This window comes from Acartia tonsa, chromosome 10 (genome assembly GCF_053477335.1).
Source record: "Acartia tonsa isolate MP-2025a chromosome 10, ASM5347733v1, whole genome shotgun sequence".
Taxonomy (NCBI): Eukaryota; Metazoa; Arthropoda; class Copepoda; order Calanoida; family Acartiidae; genus Acartia; species Acartia tonsa.
Genome location: NC_137269.1, coordinates 46754303 through 46770653, shown reverse-complemented (window position 1 = coordinate 46770653; position 16351 = coordinate 46754303). Strand labels below are relative to the sequence as shown.

The 16351-nt window shown below is 30.5% G+C and overlaps 1 protein-coding gene across 1 annotated transcript in view; it reads left to right on the top strand.

Annotated features, from left to right (window-relative positions):
- The window catches only part of LOC145330192 (glutamate-gated chloride channel-like), an 86725-nt gene extending 71837 nt beyond the window's left edge, over positions 1-14888 (top strand). Inside the window, exons 16-20 of the mRNA XM_080174791.1 lie at positions 411-461; positions 1657-1687; positions 9357-9425; positions 14175-14320; positions 14581-14888. Of these exons, the coding sequence (XP_080030917.1) occupies positions 411-461; positions 1657-1687; positions 9357-9425; positions 14175-14320; positions 14581-14740 (457 nt within the window). The 3' untranslated portion in view covers positions 14741-14888. The remainder of the gene's footprint in view (positions 1-410; positions 462-1656; positions 1688-9356; positions 9426-14174; positions 14321-14580) is intronic.
- Positions 14889-16351: the final 1463 nt, after the last annotated feature.

Genomic DNA, 16351 nt, shown 5'->3' with positions numbered 1-16351 from the left:
AATCTGGTGGACAGGAACCGGTTCTCATCAATACGAAAAAACTATGTCTAGCATCGTATTGTAAACCGCTTTCTACGAATATAGAAATGTACAATCATAAGATTAAAACCATTTTTTTAGCCCGTTCCTTCGGCACCTCGGGGCTAAACTGGTTTTAATCTAATAATTGTACATTCTATATCCGCGGAAAGCGGTTTATAATACGATGTAAGAAATAACTATTCTTGTTCGTTGGCTTAACAACTTTGGGGACTTTAATTTAATTTTAATTGGCCGTTTATTAAGTTGATTATCCAAACTAATTGTAATGTACATAAGGGGTGATTTTTTGCATCTACATTTGGTATGTATGTATTGTCCCTTTATCTCCTTGACTTTTATACTTTGATAAACAATTATTTAATATTTAGATCAGACATGCAGAGAGAAAGAGCGAGGGAGAGGATAGAACGAGCTAGAAGGTAACTCATTTTTCTTCAATTCCGTTTCTGACAGACGGACGTACATTTCATGATGCTGTCTAAAATGGTGCAAAAAATGGGGACAAATTTCAAATTGATTTGACGGGGCTGTTTATTTACGTCACAAGTGAGGGGAAAGAAAAGGGAAGGAGGAAAGAAATCCCCTAGAAAAGAGATGGGGGTATGACGTCGCACGCCAAAACAATTTGAAATTTGTCCCCAATTTTTGCACCATTTTAGACAGCATCACATTTCATTTTTGCTACGAAAAAAATGCCCCTGATGACTAAATCTAAAGAAGAAATTCAAAGCAATGGAAGTACATTTATTTCATTAAAATTATTCCAGATTTGAATTTTAATGAAATATAATTCCTTTCGTGTTATTGACATGTTTATTTAAACTAGTAATGAATCAAAGATTAAGAAATAAAGTTGATATAAATTTAAATTTACATCCAACTATATCATATTAAGCAAGCTAGTACAAACACAAGAGTCTTAAACGTCGGAGTGGACACTTAACCTAATCTAACCTATTTTAGACCATAGTATAGGTTTTTTAAATGCCTAACCCCTGCGGGGGGCTTATTTGTATATTTATATCTTAACCTTACCTAAACTGTAAAGAAATACTTAATCAAATTAATATATTAACACTCCTGCGTTTGTCCACTCCGACGTTTGGGACTCCTGCGTTTGTCTTGGAACTCCACTCTCCCTATGACTAAATCTTTTACATTTACAAATTATACAAGAATAAAAATATTTTTATATTACATGGATCTATCCCTGTAACCCAAAAACTAAGAGAGTAAATTAACTTTAATGATGAATATTTTGCCTGTTTTATGTTCAACAATAAAGTGTAAAGACTTTAATTTCCATCCTAATATAAAATTTTGTCTACAGTAAATGAAGAAGCTCTGACATAATTTAAAAGTGTCGTAGCTACCTCTTAAATTTCAAAATTAAATATTTTCTTAAATAATTACATAAACCGTAAACCATTCTCCTTTATATTTAGGGTTAAAACACATTAATAAGCCTCCAAAACAGTCAAAAACCTGCCCAACAACCAAATCATAACTTCGTCAATGATTTAATACTTTGTTATTTCTATTTTTAAAAAATACTTTTGGATTTTTTTTATCTTTTTAATCATGAATGTTATTAATGATTTTTTTGTTTTTCAGACAATGGGAGTTAGAAAATAATGACTCGCAGGTAAATTATTTGATGCTTTCCCACAAGTGGATGATTGAGCACTGATGACCCCCCTTATTTTTTAGATTGATTTAAAGTAAGGATTGGGGTTAGGTTTTCTTATGCCTGCGGTGTTATAACCCTAAGGGACTTCTCAGTATCAGTATAACCTAGCATAACCTACTGTAGTAAACAAACAAAAAATAAATAAATAAAACTGCCCCACCTCCCTTTATTTTAAAGCTTCGTGTAGGTGGGGGGTATCAGTGCTTATAAAGGTACTCTGTATGACAGCACCAATATGTTATTTTACAAGCTTCTTAACAAATTTTACGTGTTGGTCTTTAATTTTTAAGGCCTTTTCTCGCAATTTTATTGGTATGATATAGTTGTCAAAAGCAATGGCTTTTAATTAATATTTTTTGTGGTCTAAATGCGCTGTTATATTGCAATTATATTTAGATAAAAGAAAGAAGAATTATCAATTTGTCAGACACATTATCAATTTATTTATTATGTAATTCGTGTATAGCATAAACAGCAGATAGCTAAAGAGCATAATCATTGTCAGAAGTTACTCGACTTTCATTTTCCGCCTAAAAAGTAGGGATAAGTATATCAATAAAAGAAATTTAACATATTAACATTTATATTTCCTTATTTCACATAAACAGGAGAAAACATTTATTAAACAAGGATGACAACAGAAAAAATAAAAAAGAGAACATGAAACATAATTGGTTTAATTTGAAGTAAGTCAACTTAAATAATATGTGGAAGTTATTATGGCGTTTTTTCGTCCTAGGAATCATCATTTTAAAGTACACGGTGATTATTTTATCATCTACTAATCTAATCATAAATTTAAAATTGACATACAGGCTTTGTGATAAATTACAAAGTAGCTACGCTTAAACCTTTTTATTGCAGGAATCCTCATGCTGCATGAAAAATCTGACAATTCTAGTATGCTTTATGTATCGAGCGATGTTCGTTTAGGGTGCAAGGACGTACAGATTAAATACTTCTTTAAACGATTAGATAAAATTATATAAAAAACATATTTTAGAACTCTTGTCTAATTGCGCGTTTTTACGCCTCAGACCATTTAATATAAGACAGACGGACAGTCACAATGCTACGTGACATTAATACTAAAATTAATGACAACAAGAAAAACGGTATCCATCAAAATTAGCTATCTACAGATAAAAATAAACTGAAATGTATAGGTAATGAAAATGTTTTCTAAAACTAGTACAATTAATTTAAGTGTCTAAAGTTGTAGTAATCTGTAAAGGCGTGTGTTTGTTTTTGAACGAGAAGAGTAAAAATCTCTGAAATTGTCATTTTACAAGATCGCTAGTTAATTACTTACATACAAACAAGCGGGAGTACCCTTATAAACGAGGAAATATGCTGCAAAGGATGTATGGATTCAATACAATACTTGTAAGAGACGATTAAGAAATTATCACTTCTGGAATAAGAAGAACTGCAATATGTATTATCATTATACATAAAACATTATTGATCACGAAAAGGAATAATTTTTATAAAAAGTATTTGAATAACTAAAGATTGAGGGTCAAGTAACTTACATTAAGCAAAACATAAATTTAAAATTCTCAATTTGATGAGAACTATTCTTGACAAATTACAAACTTTCCCGATTTTGTATTACTTTTGAGGAACATGATTCCAGTTACGTCATATTTTTCTTTCCCGAAAAAGGGAAGGGGAAAGAAAAAAAGGGAAGGGGGAAGAAAAAAGAGATGGGAGAAAAGGGGGTTTTCCCCATCTCTTTTGAAGAGATTTTCTTCCCCCCTTCCCTTTTTCGGGAAAGAAAAATATGACGTAACTGGAATCATGTTCCTCAAAAATAATACAAAATCGGGAAAGTTTGTAATGTGTCACTATTCTTGTATGTTTATTTTCTTGTGTTTTTAAATCAGAGAGCCACATGATCTATTTTTCCCAATTATCTTAATATTAAGTTTTAGATTCGACACGTTTTAAACTTCAAATCATTAAAAAGGGCAATCATAAAAAAAGATATAATGATATATGCTTATTTTTGTGGTTATATGGTTTGTTTTTGGCTTATATTATATCAAAGCTTTTTAATTATATTTTTCCTATTATTAATCATTTGATTTTTAAAGTTTGCAATTTTCAATAATCTTTTTAATAGTGAAGTTACTCTATAATTCACGTTGTCTTTTTGTCCGCATATAACGCTGTGGGAGAAACATAATTTTCTCGGCTTCTATTCAAGATAAACAGATGAAATTTTCAGGATTTGAATAAGTTCACAATCTACATATTTCCACCAAGTTTCTTTGAAACTTGCTTATTGGTTGGGGTGCAAGATTTTCACATTTCTATATAGTTTTAAAAGGTTTCGTGATTTTTTGTGATAAGTTTAATGTTTATTTTTTATACACTGCCTTACAGTTAACTTTTTTCCAGATGTTTATCCATAACTTTTGAGCTTCGCTACTTATAGATGTTGTTATCCTTGTTTATATTCATTTTATCTAAGTCTAATTATATTCAATTGAATTATAGTGAAAGTGATCGTTCACCGCTAGTATATTTACATCTTGGTCAGTTGAATTTGAATTGCCGAATGTGTACACCTCGGTGTTTCCTCATCCTATCTCAATATTTAATACTAGCTAAAAAACTTCAAACTTCAAAAAAATCAAAATTTGAATGAATCAACGATGTATACATTATACATTTAAAATTTAAATTTTTCAAATCAAAAGTTTTTTGGAAGTTTGAAGCTTTTTTTAGCTAGTAGTAAATATTGAGATAGAATAAGGAAACACCGAGAAACCTGTGTACACATTCGGCAATTCAAATTCAATTGACCTACATCTTGTGGGCCTCAATCATTTATAAACATTATATGTCATCAAACCTTTTACCTTTTTTGTAGTGCAGCTACTCTATACTAAAGTCTTCAAGCCAAGTAAAACTTTAAGAGAGACAGTCTAGCAATCCAGAGAGATAGGGGACAATGGTCTGTTTATTACACTAGTCCCCAATGTTTTATATTAATGTTTCTTATAAGTTGACTTAACAACTTTGTGGACTTTTGATATTTAGATTCAAACAGTTGAGTGTTTAAACGATATAACCAGTAATTTTAATCTACAGAAGGGTTAATTTTTTTAATCATCAATGGAGATGTACATCAAATTTATCATTCATTGTCCCTTTAGATCCCTGCTATCAAACTGGTTTTGTATTAGCTTATTTGGAAAAATAAAGAATGTTGTTTAGTATTGAATTGAATATTAAAACGCGTGTATAAAATATAATCATATTTGTTTACACTACTTAACAAGATCTGTGTATGTCTGTGTGCTAACCGCCGAATCGTTATGGTTCTCCTTCATGGTATAGCTTCTTTTAGGTCCTGGGAAGGTTTATACGGGAATGGTAACACCTACCTTCCAAGAGAAATTGTCCCTAGAAAAAAAAGGAACCTCCCCCTCAATAGTTTTTTGTTAATTTCTTTTTTCAAACTAAATTTGAAATTGGGTATCAATGAACAAATGCTACCTCTCACATCATCTCTTGTTTTCTAAGAACCATTGAATGTAGACAAAACTTTGAGATAGGTAATAATTGATTCTGTGGTATGAATACTGAACCATAAGCTTATTTGTTTCTCACACCTTGTATCTGGAAAATAAGAATGGATAATAGAGTTAATTTAGACTAAACATGTTCATAGTTTAACTTTATAAAAAGTAAGATAAATAACAGCTCAATAAATTAGACAGTGAGACAAGCGAACTACCTATACAAATGCATTAAATATAGGAGAATGTAATTAATAAAACTAAACGGGTGTTTTGACGACCATAAAGTAGGAAAGATTTGTTTTCAGTGATTCTAGTGGTTTCGCCACTGGTTCCTTTTGGCTTCGCACTATGAAAGCAAAAAGAACTTTTTTTAAAACTTTGGATGGGTCCTTTTTTTCTTATACTTAGAGTTGAGAGTGACACATCCTCAAAAAAAATAGCCTAAACCCACCACAAGACAAGTATCTATATTCACTGCAGAATAGAGCCCAGTCGGTTCATCGGTTACCGAGATCTTAAGCTTCTGACATATGTACTTTGTATTATAGATATAGATGTGTAAAATAAACAGGTACTTGATTAGTTCTAATACAAGCTATCTATTTTTGGGATAAATAATGTTAAAGTATCAGTAATACATATATATGTTTTCTTACTTGCATTACATACTTTACTGGAACAAAAAGAATTGTTTACTTATTTTGTACATCATCGGTGAACATTTATTTTAATTTTACAACTAAATATTCATTACTAAACGGCATCCAAGGCCCTGTATATAAAGGCAAAGAGAGACTAAAAAAATAACTTAAAACTGAAAATAGTATGTCACTGAAAAACATCACAGAGCAATATGAAGCTAACCTAAATAAGATAACTCAATCGGTTCAGAAGCTATTGTAAGCTCCACACACATAAAAAAAAACTTACTGCTTTATGTTATATTAGATGCTTTGCCCCTAGCCTTAGGGGCTTCCAGGGGGTAATAAACCGGGTTTGATAAGTTTCTTTGTAAGAAATTAAGTTACATTTTAAAGAAGTTTTTGTAAATACATTGATTACTAAAAAAATTACCTACCTAAAAAGAATTATCTATCCCAAAAAAATGACATAACTTAAAAGAAATTTTTGAAAATAAAAAAAAAATTGGGGGCGGGAGGGATTTTTTTATTTTTGGTGGGGTTTTAGGGTGTCTCATTCCTCTAGAAAATAACCTTAAACCACAGGACCACTGTAGTGAAGAGTAGAATCCAATCGGTTCAGCGGTTACCAAGATCTTAACCTTCAGATAGATAAACGGACAGACATCATTCTACTTTGTATGATAATGATGTACAAATGTTGGAACTAATTTTCGTAGCTTGTTTTACGTGTTAGCCTTCGGTAACCCTCAGGGGTCTTGCAGTACCAGAATATCTAATGAGAACTGGCCTATGACCTTATACCAAGACCAGATAAAATAGGATTTTGACTGTAGCTTGAAATCTCTCCTTTCATACAAAGATATTTAATAAACATGTAGTTTCAAGAAAACTTAAAATTTGTCCAAGCATATGTGTTCGTATATACATATCTCAATAACAGCTGTTTTGCCAGGTCAAAAATTTCCTGGAAAATAACTTCTTTTAAAAGAAAAAATTATATTTATCTTATATTATAGATTAAAATTTTCGTTCAAAAGTTGCAGTAACTCTACAATTTATACTAACGGTTGCACCCCTAGCATCTTGTATGTGGGGAGGGGGGAAAAATTTAATAAAATGATTAAAACACTCAAACAAAAAACTTAAAACTTATATTATGTTATTTTTTAAATATATTTATAAAATATTTTATATCTAACATTTTATTATATTCATTTGCATATAATTATGTTTAGATGAAGCCGACAGCTAACCATACCTCAAATAATACAATCTTATTTAGATGAAGCCGACAGCCAGTCATACCTCAAATAATATAATTATGTTTAGATGAAGCCGACAGCCAACCATACCTCAAATAATACAATCTTATTTAGATGAAGCCGACAGCCAGTCATACCTCAAATAATATAATTATGTTTAGATGAAGCCGACAGCCAACCATACCTCAAATAATACAATCTTATTTAGATAAAGCCGACAGCCAGTCATACCTCAAATAATACAATCATGTTTAGATGAAGCCGACAGCTAACCATACCTCAAATAATACAATCATGTTTAGATGAAGCCGACAGCCAACCATACCTCAAATAATACAATTATGTTTAGATAAAGCCGACAGCCAGTCATACCTCAAATAATACAATTATGTTTAGATAAAGCCGACAGCTAACCATACCTCAAATAATACAATCTTATTTAGATGAAGCCGACAGCCAGTCATACCTCAAATAATACAATCATGTTTAGATGAAGCCGACAGCCAGTCATACCTCAAATAGTACAATCATGTTTAGATGTAGCCGACAGCCAACCATACCTCAAATAATATAATCATGTTTAGATGAAGCCGACAGCCAACCATACCTCAAATAATATAATCATGTTTAGATGAAGCCGACAGCCAACCATACCTCAAATAATATAATCATGTTTAGATGAAGCCGACAACCAACCATACCTCAAATAATATAATCATGTTTTGATGAAGCCGACAGCCAACCATACCTCAAATAATACAATCATGTTTAGATGAAGCCGACATCCAACCATACCTCAAATAATATAATCATGTTTAGATGAAGCCGACAGCCAACCATACCTCAAATAATACAATCATGTTTAGATGAAGCCGACAGCCAACCATACCTCAAATAATATAATCATGTTTAGATGAAGCCGACAACCAACCATACCTCAAATAATATAATCATGTTTTGATGAAGCCGACAGCCAACCATACCTCAAATAATACAATCATGTTTAGATGAAGCCGACATCCAACCATACCTCAAATAATATAATCATGTTTAGATGAAGCCGACAGCCAACCATACCTCAAATAATATAATCATGTTTAGATGAAGCCGACAGCCAACCATACCTCAAATAATATAATCATGTTTAGATGAAGCCGACAGCCAACCATACCTCAAATAATACAATTATGTTTAGATAAAGCCGACAGCCAGTCATACCTCAAATAATACAATTATGTTTAGATAAAGCCGACAGCCAACCATACCTCAAATAATACAATCTTATTTAGATGAAGCCGACAGCCAACCATACCTCAAATAATATAATCATGTTTAGATGAAGCCGACAGCCAACCATACCTCAAATAATATAATCATGTTTAGATGAAGCCGACAGCCAACCATACCTCAAATAATATAATCATGTTTAGATGAAGCCGACAACCAACCATACCTCAAATAATATAATCATGTTTTGATGAAGCCGACAGCCAACCATACCTCAAATAATACAATCATGTTTAGATGAAGCCGACATCCAACCATACCTCAAATAATATAATCATGTTTAGATGAAGCCGACAGCCAACCATACCTCAAATAATACAATCATGTTTAGATGAAGCCGACAGCCAACCATACCTCAAATAATATAATCATGTTTAGATGAAGCCGACAACCAACCATACCTCAAATAATATAATCATGTTTTGATGAAGCCGACAGCCAACCATACCTCAAATAATACAATCATGTTTAGATGAAGCCGACATCCAACCATACCTCAAATAATATAATCATGTTTAGATGAAGCCGACAGCCAACCATACCTCAAATAATACAATCATGTTTAGATGAAGCCGACAGCCAACCATACCTCAAATAATATAATCATGTTTAGATGAAGCCGACAGCCAACCATACCTCAAATAATATAATCATGTTTAGATGAAACCGACAGCCAACCATACCTCAAATAATATAATCATGTTTAGATGAAGCCGACAGCCAACCATACCTCAAATAATACAATCATGTTTAGATGAAGCCGACAGCCAACCATACCTCAAATAATACAATCATGTTTAGATGAAGCCGACAGCAAACCATACCTCAAATAATATAATCATGTTTAGATGAAGCCGACAGCTAACCATACCTCAAATAATACAATTATGTTTAGATGAAGCCGACAACCAACCATACCTCAAATAATACAATCAATGCTCAAGACACAACCTTACTCACTATGGTAAGATATTTCAAATGTATTTATTTTGTTAATTATTTTGAAAAATTTCCAAAAAGAAGTAAAATTGCTTTATCAAAACAAATCAAAAATTTACTGTCATTTTTTTAAAAATTGTGTAATTTAGGGGGGTTGATGGGTAAGTGTAATCATCCCCCATCTCATAAAGAATAAATTTGGGAAACCCAAAGAACCCAGGGATCTAAAAGGATAAGACAATGAACGATAAATTAATGTAAACTCTCAATGATGATAACAATATTACCCCTTCTGTAGATTAAAATGAAACGTTTGGACACTCTACTTAAATGAACCAACCAATCGAAATTTAATAAAAGCCCCAAAGGTTGTTAAACCAACAAATAAGAAAACGTTATTATAAGACTGGTGTAATAAACAGCCCACTGTCCACTCCCTCCCTGCAAAGAAATACCCCCCACCCACCCCAACCCTAAAAAAAATCATCCAATAAGGGCGGTGTCAGTAGTGTAATAACAAGTACAAAAGATACAATAATAGTGATATGAATATTTTTATTTACAATAATTTGTCTGGCTAGTATTGAGTAAGAAAATGATTATATGACTCAAGGGAGAAGTAGAAATAAATTACATTATAGAAACAATTATATTTACAAGGTGTGGCCCCTTAGTTGGCATTTTTTTACTACGTTTTTTTAAAAGTATAATTTTCATAGATAAAATGTATTTAATTATACAAATTTTTAAGAAGATTTCTACAGCAAAAGCTTTCAGTGGCCATAATACCTTTGAGCAGCCATTTTTCAAACAAGCTATTTAGTTTAGGAAGATTAAGTAGACCCCTGCAGGCTTTAGACGCTGCTAATCATAGAATTTTTTTTCAGTTGTACAATTTACGTGCCTTACCCTGTGTGTACATTTATAGTACTTGGAATTTATACTAGATCTAAAAATAAATACGTATAAACGTTTAAAGGCCTTTATTCCTAATATTTTTCATAAAATTAAACTGTTTTAAAGAAATGGATTATTTTTTTAAAGCACAGGGCCTTTTATGATTGGGCTTTACAGACAAATCTTCAAATTATCAATACAAATTAATATTTTTGGAGGATTTATGACTTAAATATAAATGATGATTGTTGGACATAAGAACATAATTTGATTACAAATATCCTATTTCTTATTCCTATTATATAAAATAGTAAGCATTTAATGTCTGTAGCGAAGGATCTCGTTAACCTCTCAACATATATGGTTATCCTTTACAATGAAGCTTCTTATAGATCCTTTGATAGTTTTAGGATATTTTATGAATAAGTCTTGGTATGGTTCTGGAAGGTTTTTAACTATTTTTTGGGAGGGTATCAACACTCTATAAACAATAAAGGATGACTCTCCTCACCAAAAAATAATTTTGATTTAAAAAATGAGGGGAAGGGGGGGGGGGTAGACTTTGCCCCTGCCCACCTTAAGTGATTCTAGAGGTTCTAGGGGCGTAGCCGCAAGTTACCAATAAAATAATATATATTATGAATGTCAATCTGTAAAGCTAAAAACGTGTAGTAAATATTATACATATGTGTCTAGAGGATGAGTAATAGGCAAATAACTGTATTATAGGGAACAAGTATTCAGGCAGGGAGTGGACATTGGGCTATTCATTACACTAGTCCCCAAAGTTTATAATAACCTTTTCTTATTTGTTGCCCTAACAGCTTTTGGGACTGTTAATGAATTTCGATAGCTTGGTTCAATACTTTAAATGTCCAAAAGTTTTTACAACTAATTGTAATTACATAAGGTGTAATTTTGTGTATCATCATTTGGTTGTACATTAATTTATCGGCCATTGTCTTATCCCTTTAGATCCCTACAAGTATAACACAAGGAATTATCTTTTTTCTCTATGCAGATATTTTTAGTTCAGCAGCTAATCTATAATCATAGCCTTATGGCTTTATTGTAATTTGAACAAATTTCTTTATTTTTTTGTTAACTTAAAATATATTTATGGAATACTGATTCCTAGGACAACAAAGTACAATATTTTAAGCGAAGTATCTCTATAATTGAGTCCTAAAAATGTCATTATGTCCTTGAACATTATCCTGTAATAGCGCACTTTTTCAACAAGTTTACCTAAAATAATGTTATGACTTTTATACATTTATATATTGATTATTCAGTCCTATACAGGTGTTAACTTCCGTTTGTCCTACTTTTTCATAGCTTCCTTTTTATGTATGTTGTCATCCTTGTTTTGGTATAAATGCATATGTATGAACCTGTATAAGAAATATATTAATTTTTGGTTGATGTATTGAATAGGTTAATATTATCTAAATACCATTCATATCAATATTATCAAGTACTTAATATTATAAAAGGTATTTATATGTGAGAATAAAAATATTACGATATGTTAATCGTCTATCCATTGTCTAAAGATTATATTAGAGAAATCTTTTAATTAATAAGTAAAAAAGAAAATTATATGGAAATAAACAAAAAAAGATAATGAAAAATTTAATTAACAAGAAAAATAAATCGAAACCCTTTTGATCTTTTGTTATTTAATTAGTATATAGGACTTTTGATATAGTATCTTTAGAAAAAGTATTTATATGTAGTTATAGGTTTCTAGATGTTTGGTTTAATATTAGACAGGACAATGTTTTAATATAGATTTCAGAAAAATTAACTTGTATATTAGTTTGCTAGCATTATTGTTCATTCTATAAAATTCTATGAAGTGGGAAAGTAAAACTGTTTTATTGTTTAAAAAAAAACAGTTTTAACGTGGTAGTATTTGATTTTAAAAATACTATTTGTTTTCTGATACTTATGATTTAAGTTTCTTCAAATATCCCCACACACACACTATGTCCATAAAAATTTGAATAGAAATTTATTTTTGAATTTTGAATATGCTTTGATTTAAGTATGATGATAATAGAGAAAAGTTGAGAAAATTTGCATCAATTTTATCCCTTTTCATTTTCACTAGTTTCTTGCAATTTTAGGCATCTTTTCAAGTCATATGTTCCCTTAATTTATTGGAAATAGAATGTAATGTATTTTGATTGGTTGGTTCATTAATTTGGGTGTCCAAATTTTTAACAAATAATTGTAATTTACATAACGGGTAATTTTGTGTATCATCATTTGAGATGTACATCAATTTATCGACCGTTGTCATATCTCTTTAAAGGATCAGTAATATTTGACATAATATCATTTGACATAAATTCATTTCACATAAAACATTTGGCATAAAATCACTTCACATAAAGGTACATTTGACATAAAAACATTTGCCATAAAGGTACATTTGCTATAAAGGTACACTTCACATAAAAACGTTTCACATAAAGATACATTTGACATAAAGGTACATTTAACATAAAGGTACATTTGACATAAAGGTACATTTGACATAAAGGTACACTTGGCATAAAGGTACATTTGACATAAAGGTACACTTGGCATAAAACGTTTCACATAAAGATACATTTTAAAGTCTACCCGAGGTTGTCATTTTTTTCCCCGAGCATGGCAACCGGTGAACAGAATCTCAGTTCTGCACCACAAGCCTCGCACGACTGAAGTTCCCATGTCTATACAGTCATATTTATATGAAAATATTTTTAGAAGATTTTTGAATTTTTTTTTGAAGATTTTCCATTTTTTTAAAAAGATTTTAGAAATTTTTATTTATTATTAAAAGAAAATCTTCAAAAAAAAATCAAAAATCTTCTAAAAATATTTTCATATAAATATGACTGTATAGACATGGGAACTTCAGTCGTGCGAGGCTTGTGGTGCAGAACTGAGATTCTGTTCACCGGTTGCCATGCTCGGGGTACCTTTATGTGAAATGTACCTTTATGTCAAGTGTACCTTTATGTGAAATGTACCTTTATGCCAAATGTACCTTTATGCCAAATGTACCTTTATGTGAAATGTACTTTTATGTCAAGTGTACCTTTATGTGAAATGTACCTTTATGCCAAATGTACTTTTATGCCAAATGAGTTTATGTGAAACGTTTTTATGTCAAATGTACCTTTATGTCAAATGAGTTTATGTCAAATGATACTTTATGTGAAATGTTTTATGTGAAATGAATTTATGTGAAGTGATATTATGTCAAATATTACTGATCCCTCTTTAAAACCCTGTTATAAAGTACTGTGAAATAATTTTAACAATATTACGACAAAGACCAAATTGTGTCAAAAATGATCTATGTGACGTCATAAAAATGAGGGATTATCCACCTCTTTTTTAGGGGTTTTCTATGCCACTTCTCCTCTCACCTCCCTCACTTTTATGACGTCACATGGATCATTTTTACACAATTTGGTCTTTGTTTTATATTACCTTTAACTATAACCTAGTTCAGAATGACTAATAATATTTCTATTAAACACTTTTCTAAGTTCAAACTGACTAAATTTTAAATATTATTCTCAATTTTGAGTACTAATGAAATTAATAAAAAGTTATTCAAATTATTTATTGATAAATACCTTGTTGTTTATTTCATGTTGGTTAGATTTAAAAAGTCCTGTTGGGTTGTGGTCGCCGCGATGGCTATTAATATGTTTTTTTTTTATAATTGCAAATAATGGTAATGTGGTTTTGAGTAGTTTAAAATTAGAATTCAGCGAAAGCACCGTACAGATAATGGAACATAATAATTTGTGATCAAAACTATCCATATACCAATTCTAAACCCATTAAATAATTGATTTTTTTTATTCAGAATGGTGAGTCTACACCGCGGGTATCACTACGTAGCAGCTACCCCTCCGGGTACCCGCATGGACCCAGCAGCCAGGGGGGATACCTTATGGAGAGACCATGTGAGGTTCATCTCACAAACAACAGGGGTGGCTTTGGATGCACAAGGTAAAGCTAAATTTGCAGAGTTTATCAAAAAAATAAACTGACTAGCAAAAATACAAAAAAAAATGTTTATAAATATTTATTCCAGTATCGCTTTGAAACCAGTTCTCAACCATTCTGAAAAATTATGTATAGCATCATATCATATCCAGTTTTCTACAAATATGAAAATGTACAACCATAAGATTTAAATCAGTTTTTTATATCTGTGGAAAGCTGTTTTTTATATGATGCGATAAATAACTATTATTTAATTTTTTCAGGTCCAAATCAATTCTGTCAAAGTTCGCCAGTCGCGCCAAGCGAATTGACGTCATCTCCCGGTTTATATTCCCCTTGTTATTTGCTATCTTCAACCTGGCCTACTGGCTATACTATCTACTTGCTAAGGGCAGCAATGAAGATTTCCAGGACGAAAGATGAACTGTAAAGTATTAATCAGTTATTAGTTATAAACTTCACCAATACAAAGTTAAAGACGACATTATTCAAAATAATGCCGCGGTCAGCGGACAAATATTAATATGTGTTGTGATTAATGTTGAATGCTCTGCTCATTGATTACTCTAAAGTCTGTCGCATAGATTTTCTTTAAAGACATCAAAGTAAATAGCATGTTAAAATAGTTCATAGATTTTTAAACTTACAAATCATTTGGCAGTGAAATTGATAAATGCAAAATTATGTTTATGGTAGATTGAATCAGGATATATATCTTTTTAATGAGACGGCTATTTGAAAATTTATTTATTTAGCATTAAAATAAAATTTTAATTAAACATATTGATTTCTAGTATGTTAAATATTATGTGGATAGGACTTTGAAATTAAACAAAATTTAAGTTTAATTAAGATCAATGAATCTAGAATTTAGCAATTTTATTCTTTTTGTATCTCTACTGGCATTTAAAGTACATTAAACTAGCTGGATAACATGTTCACTCACATCTATAAATTGAGAGATTCTAATTGAATTTTCAGAGTATACATAGAACATAGTATTGATGCTTAAACCATACTCACTTCTCAAATGTAATGGAATTTAAACACAAATTCCTCTTTCCTAGCTCTTTACATCTCATATATGTAAGTTGAAAGTTTGGAATTCTGTTTATTAGTTAAATTTAAGATCTAGGGAGTATATTTATCTATCTACCTACACATTTGTTTAATAAAAAATTTGGGCATTTTTAGGCATTAAAAAAAAGAGTTTAGAGAACTGTAATTTAGTAACTTTTTCTTATTGTTCTTTACTAAAATTAAGATTGGGTAATAGAAAAATAGCTTCTGTCATAAGCAATTTTTTTCTTATAATACTTCATTAAAAAGATTTAAGTATTCCCTCTTTATTAAAATTTTCTCTTGATACATTCTTTGGAAACCTATTTTCTCTTCTATTGAAGATTTAAATAGATATATATTGATTATAAGTTTCCATCAGAGTATATAGGATATAAAAATTAATAATTAGAATTAATTTTATCTAAATATTTTTAAAGAATATAACATAGATTTGCTGCGGCTCTAGTATATAAGGGCCAGAAGAATTAAAATAAAGTTTCTCCTAAAATTAGGAATCTTTTGATTGATTGATATGTTTTTTTTTAATTTAACACCTAGGGAGACATTTTTCATCAGATAACTTTTTTCGAAGATTTATGGGGATCAAACTTTGGCTAACTAGTACAGAATCACTTATTACTTTATTCCTGGAATACACCAACACATGCGTTGATACTTAATCTCTGAATAGATTCCTACAATATTGATTATCAAATTCAATTCCAATATGACGTCACTTAAGGATATAAAATTGATGATTTTTTAAATAAAATAGTTGGACTTAAAATTTTCTTTAATTTTTTTAATAAATGAATGAATAAACCTTTAGACAAAGAATTGTTATTAAATTTTTTTTTAAAGTTACCTAAATCAATATAATTTCTTATTTTCCTTGTAAATTTTCGAGAAACCACATTTTTAAGCCAATTTACTTTAGTTTGTAAAGCATATGCTTAGTCGAATACAAAATGT